The 5,922-nt window shown below is 28.1% G+C and overlaps 1 protein-coding gene across 4 annotated transcripts in view; it reads left to right on the forward strand.

The window, feature by feature from the left end:
- LOC107464157 (LRR receptor-like serine/threonine-protein kinase IOS1) overlaps positions 1 to 5,527 on the forward strand; it is a 6,710-nt gene extending 1,183 nt beyond the window's left edge. For 3 of the 4 annotated variants that reach the window (XM_052254617.1, XM_016083076.3, XM_052254618.1), the window contains exons 3-13: positions 1,989 to 2,485; positions 2,611 to 2,749; positions 2,865 to 2,936; positions 3,066 to 3,137; positions 3,207 to 3,287; positions 3,603 to 3,775; positions 3,885 to 4,123; positions 4,209 to 4,335; positions 4,546 to 4,614; positions 4,704 to 4,893; positions 5,012 to 5,527. In XM_052254617.1, coding sequence (XP_052110577.1) covers positions 1,989 to 2,485; positions 2,611 to 2,749; positions 2,865 to 2,936; positions 3,066 to 3,137; positions 3,207 to 3,287; positions 3,603 to 3,775; positions 3,885 to 4,123; positions 4,209 to 4,335; positions 4,546 to 4,614; positions 4,704 to 4,893; positions 5,012 to 5,429 — 2,077 coding nt within the window. In that variant the 3' untranslated portion in view covers positions 5,430 to 5,527. The remainder of the gene's footprint in view (positions 1 to 1,988; positions 2,486 to 2,610; positions 2,750 to 2,864; positions 2,937 to 3,065; positions 3,138 to 3,206; positions 3,288 to 3,602; positions 3,776 to 3,884; positions 4,124 to 4,208; positions 4,336 to 4,545; positions 4,615 to 4,703; positions 4,894 to 5,011) is intronic. The other variant, XM_052254619.1, reaches the window with a different exon arrangement.
- Positions 5,528 to 5,922: the final 395 nt, after the last annotated feature.

The following is a 5,922-nucleotide window of genomic DNA, read 5'->3' on the forward strand; positions in this document are numbered from 1 at the left end:
GATAATTCGATTTAAATTAAAATAAATTTTTTTACCTTAAAGCAAATCAGAAGGTCTGATTTGTATATTTAAAATATTTTTTAATACTAAAACACAAATTTAAGGATTAAATTTGTATATTTTTAAAAAATAAAATAATAAAAACAAATCCAATCTTTAAATTTACATGTTAAAAAAAAATAAAAATTCACAAATCTAATCCTCAGGTCTAAGCTTTCCACATTAAAAGAAATACATCAAGTAGTCCTTGCATTGTTTAAAATCACCCTTCTAAGTCCAACACAAAAAATAAAAAACAAAATTTGTTACATTGGTTGAATTCATCGTATCTTCAGTTCTTCACAAAGTAAAAAATTATAAAATACAAAGAAATATACAGAAGTTGTCTTTAGTGTATAATATATGTACCCATCTCATTATTATTTGAATAAGATAAAAAAATTACACAGAATTAATTTTTAGTTAATCAATTTTAGGATTTAGTTTATAATTTAGGATTTATTAGAGTTAAGGTTTATAATTTAGTGTATAGATTTAAGATAAATAAAATAATTTAAAGAAATAAAAATATTATTTATATACTAAAATCAACTATTATATATTTATGTATATAAATATATATGTTATTTAATTTATTATTAATACATATTTTATATTCTAACATGTATTTTATAGTAGTGGTTAATTTTAATATATGCATCTAATATAATTATTAAAAAATTAGTTGAAAAAAGTTAATTACCTAGCATTATTTTTATTTTTGTTATATAAAACTTAATACAAATTTATTGTCTAAAACATTAAGACTATAATAATAACAATTTTTAATTATAAATATTCAGTAATTATCTCTTATTACTATTTTTCAATTTTGTAATTTTAAATGAATGGTTTAAAACATCCCCAAAAACATTCAACTTTGATACAATAATATCTGCTTATTAAATATATATTTTTTAATATATCATGATTAATGAAGTTTATTTATAATTTTATATTATATTTTTTAAATTTTTATTCTCAATTAATTTTTAATCTTTTTTTTGAAAAAAAGGAAAAGTATATGGAACTAACTAATAATCAGTTAAGAATAGAACATCATAATTAATTATAATTAATTTTATTAATTTGTAATTTAATTTGTTTTTTAAATTATTGTTGACCACGTTCAAAACATGAAGGAAGATACGCTAGTGATAAGGAAGAATCACGGAACAGATGTTTTGATCATTAATTAGTTGGTTTCATATAATTAATTATGTTTTATTAATGTGTAACACATGAAACCTATCAGTAGCAACATCCGGTTAAAGTCACCGGTGTCTCTGGTTTACCAGTTGGCTGATTCTTGGCTTATATAGAGTTGGTTCCCTAGCATTGTTAAATTAAAAAATATTATTATTATTATGTTTAATTATTTTGTTAGTTCTTATAGTTTTACTAAATTTATAATTAAGTCTTTATATTTTTTTCAATTAGATTTTTATACTGCTTTTAATTTTATAATCAGGTTATTCTTAGTATAAAAAATATTAAAATTAACTAAATAGTTTTTTACAAATTGAAAATATTCTGGTAATTTTAATATTTTTAATATAAAAATGATCTAATTATTAAATTAAAAATAGTGTAAAAATCTATCTAATTAAAAAATATATATATAAAAATTTAATTAAAAATTTAGTAACGAGTAATTAAACCTTATTATTACTACAACAATGCTAGGGAACCAACTCTATATAAGCCAAGAATCAGCCAACTGGAAACCGGATGTTGCTACTAATAGGCACACGAATATTTTTTTTTCCTTGTAAATTGAATGGTTTTGGATATGATTTCTATGTTTCATGTGTTACGCATTAATAAAACATAATTAATTATATGAAATCAACTAATGAATGATCAAAGCATCTGTTCCATGATTCTCTCCTTATTACTATTGTTGTTATGGTTGAAGTTATGGGGAGAGATGTTATGTTGGTATACAGGTATAAAGATGATCCATATGACCGGATATGGGAGCCTTATTGGGACCAAAAGTGGACACAATTAAGCGGTAGACTTAGCAATGATGACATGGGCTCGAATGTCTTTAAACTACCAGCGGTTGTGATGGAGACTGCAGCTACACCAAAAAATGCTACTGCTTCATTAGACTTCCAGTGGGAGGACAATGATTATGCAGGCAACAATGAAACTCAGCACCCATACTATTTCTACTTACACTTCGCTGAGCTTCAGAAACTGGGTGCAAATCAAACAAGCTCATTCAATATCTCCTTAAATGACGTGCCTTGGGCAAGAATAAAACTTGAATACGCCAGTTTATACACCAAATATACTACAAGCCCTTGGTTTGGATACAAAAAGTATCACATTTCACTTATTCGGACAGAATCTTCCTCCCTTCCGCCCATCATCAATGCTCTTGAGATTTATTTAGTGAAAGATTTCTCATCACAGTTAGAAACCCAAAAGGATGACGGTATTCTGCTGCTGTTTAATTTTGTCTAAACTTAATTAGCTTCTTCTTTTCATTCTTGTATTCATATTTAGCTTGCTTCTTGTGTACTCTTGATTATGATGAATATATATATATACACACACCAGTGGATGCAGTCACAAACATCAAGAGGACTTATAAAGTGTACAGTAGAAACTGGCAAGGAGATCCATGTGCCCCCATTGCATACAAGTGGCAAGGTGTAGACTGTACCTCTTTTGATGGCTTTCTAAGAATCACATCCTTGTAAGCTTATCATTCATTAAATAATAATGCATAAATTAGAAAATTATTAACCTTTTAATTATAAAAGCCATGCATAAATTCATGATCGAAATAATAATTAATATTTTTGATAAAGGAATTTGTCTTCAAGTGGACTGACCGGACATATAGCAGCTGATATATCCAAGCTTACCATGTTAGAGTCCTTGTGAGTACCTATCTCATCTTATTTGATTAATATATAAATAATGCACCTCAATAATTTGATTACATTTGTACTTTTGTTTTTTTTCCTCTCTTTTTGGATTGTAACTGTGCATTTGAACTGCCATCTCAGAGATTTATCAGACAATGAGTTAAGTGGGACTGTTCCTTCTTTTCTGGCACAACTGCAATCACTGGAATACTTGTAAGTTCACATGATTTTATTGGTTATAACATTTGATAAGGATGTCATATTTGCCTTCTGCTTTTGCAGGAATTTAGCAAACAACAACCTAACAGGTTCAGTTTCAAACGAACTCCTTCAAAAACAAAGTGATGGTCTATTATCTTTGAGGTACGTGACTATATGTTATAAATACTTGACATTGAAGAAGCTTTGCTTTATTACATACTACTGTTAAATATAATGGTCTGTTGAACTAGTGTTTTTAAGAGTAACTATTCAAATATGAGATTTTTAAAATTGAAATTTTAATCCCTCCAATCACACAAAATAATTTTTAATATTTATTTCTCTTAAACAATACAATTCTCCTTCATTAGTCACCAACTTATCGTAACGTAACTTTCAGAATTTATAAGTTGTCATGAGTAACCAAATATAACTAACTTTGCTTTAACTTTGTTGTCCTTTCGATGCGTATTCTAGTGTGGGGCGAAATCCAAATCTATGTGCATCAACTGCATGCATCTCGCAATCAAATGATACAAGAAAGAAAGACAATAATGTAGTTATTGCAGTGGTAGCACCAATTGCAGGGATCTTACTGCTTCTAGTGATTATAGCAGCAGTTATAATTTTTCGCCGGAGAAAGCGATATGGTAACTGCATGCTCCTAACTATCATATATATGCAATCTTTTATGAAACAGACGAATGAAGTTTGGTCGAAATAATCTTTGAATAACTGAAATAAATTCATGAAAATCAGCTGCTGCTACGAACATTATTCTTGGGAAGCCTCGTAGTTCAATTAAGGGGTCAGAATTGGAATCGAAGCAACGACAATATTCATTTAATGAGGTTGTTGAGATGACCAACAATTTTGATAGGATTCTTGGCAGAGGTGGATTCGGAACAGTTTACCATGGCTTTATTGAGGACATTCAAGTGGCTGTCAAGATGCTTTCTCTATCTTCAGTGCATGGATATCAACAATTTGTTGCAGAGGCAAGTGCTCAAAATATCCATAAGTGAAAGAAATCTCAATCTAAATTATATTTGACAAGAACAAAAAATGGCTTTTGAATGACAGGTTAAGCTTCTAATGAGAGTACATCATCGAAATCTGACTTCTCTTATTGGCTATTGCAATGAAGAAACTAATATAGGACTCATCTATGAATATATGGCAAATGGAAATTTAGATGAACATCTTTCAGGTGTGATCACATACAACTATTTCTATTTTAGTATAGTTGAATTAATCAGAAAGTCTATATAATTTTATCAAATTTAAAAATAAATCTTTATATTTTAAAATTTATAATTAATCTTATATTTTTTAACTAAAAAATTCTGTTAGTTTATATTAGAGTATGACAAAGAATATTATTTTTCTTAACACTGAAATCTCTTGTTTTTTTATAAAGGAAAAAACAACAGGGAAACGTCCTTGAATTGGGAAGATAGACTTCGAATAGCATTAGATGCCGCCCAAGGTTAGAGCAAGAAAAATAATTTATATGTAATTTTTTTTTTTTAGTTCTTAACTAATAACTATCTATACATGGTGGAAACTTAAATCCAGCATTGGAATATCTGCACAATGGTTGTAAGCCACCCATAATCCACAGAGATGTAAAATGCACAAATATTCTATTAAATGAAAACTTTCATGGCAAATTGGCTGATTTTGGATTGTCCAAATGTTTCGCGACTGACGGGGATACACATGTATCGACAATTGTAGCCGGAACTCCAGGCTACCTAGATCCTGAGTATGTGTTTAATTTCAATGATATATTTAATTATCCATCACATTGATTATTGAAAGAAATTTTATAAGAGATAACCAAAAATTAACTAATCAAATTATTATTCGATTCGTTGTGTTAGGTACACGACATCAAACAGATTGACAGAAAAAAGTGATGTGTATAGTTTTGGAGTAGTTCTCTTAAGGATAATCACAGGTCAAGCGGTGATAATGGTAAGGGAAGACATGATTCATCATATAAGTCAGCAGGTGAACTCCATGGTTGCTGAAGGGGATATAACAAAAGTTGTTGACTCAAGGTTACAAGGAGATTTTGATAATAACTCTGCATGGAACGCGGTTGAAATAGCAATGGCCTCTGTGTCTACCATTTCGATGGAAAGGCCATACATGAGTGATATAGTGAAAGAGCTAAAGGACTGTTTGGCTGCAGAGTTAGCTCGAAAACATAATAGTTGTGACCTTCAAAATAAAGATTTAGTTGAGCAGGTTAGTCTGAACTTGATTAGTACTGATATCACTCCCATAGCTAGGTAGGTTCATAGTTCATTCCTAATTAATACTAGTACTACTGTACCAGAAATAAAATAAAACAGCCTGGGAATTATGTTGCATTATAAGTTCAGGTTGTTGTAATAAGGTTTTCTATATTCAAGCTAGCTAGCAAGTTAGCTATTTTGTCTTTTGATTTGTCGTTTTGTATTTTATTATATATAACAAGATCTGTTATATTCAGTTATCATCAAACAAATTAAGTTTTGTGTCTTGTATTTTTTAGTGAGATTATCATAATCATTTATCTAATAACTGTACTGAAAGAAGAAAATTTATATATACTAGTACTTATATATAGAATAAATTTCATTATGAGTTTGATATTTTTATTCATCATAAAATATTTATAGAATTACATGTAGATAAATTTTTAGAAAAGAAAAAAAAGCATGATTTTTAATTTTATTTTTAATTTTAAAATAAATTTTAATTTTATCTTTTCATAATATTAATTTTTTACCGTACATAATTTTTA

This window comes from Arachis duranensis, chromosome 9 (genome assembly GCF_000817695.3).
Source record: "Arachis duranensis cultivar V14167 chromosome 9, aradu.V14167.gnm2.J7QH, whole genome shotgun sequence".
Taxonomy (NCBI): Eukaryota; Viridiplantae; Streptophyta; class Magnoliopsida; order Fabales; family Fabaceae; genus Arachis; species Arachis duranensis.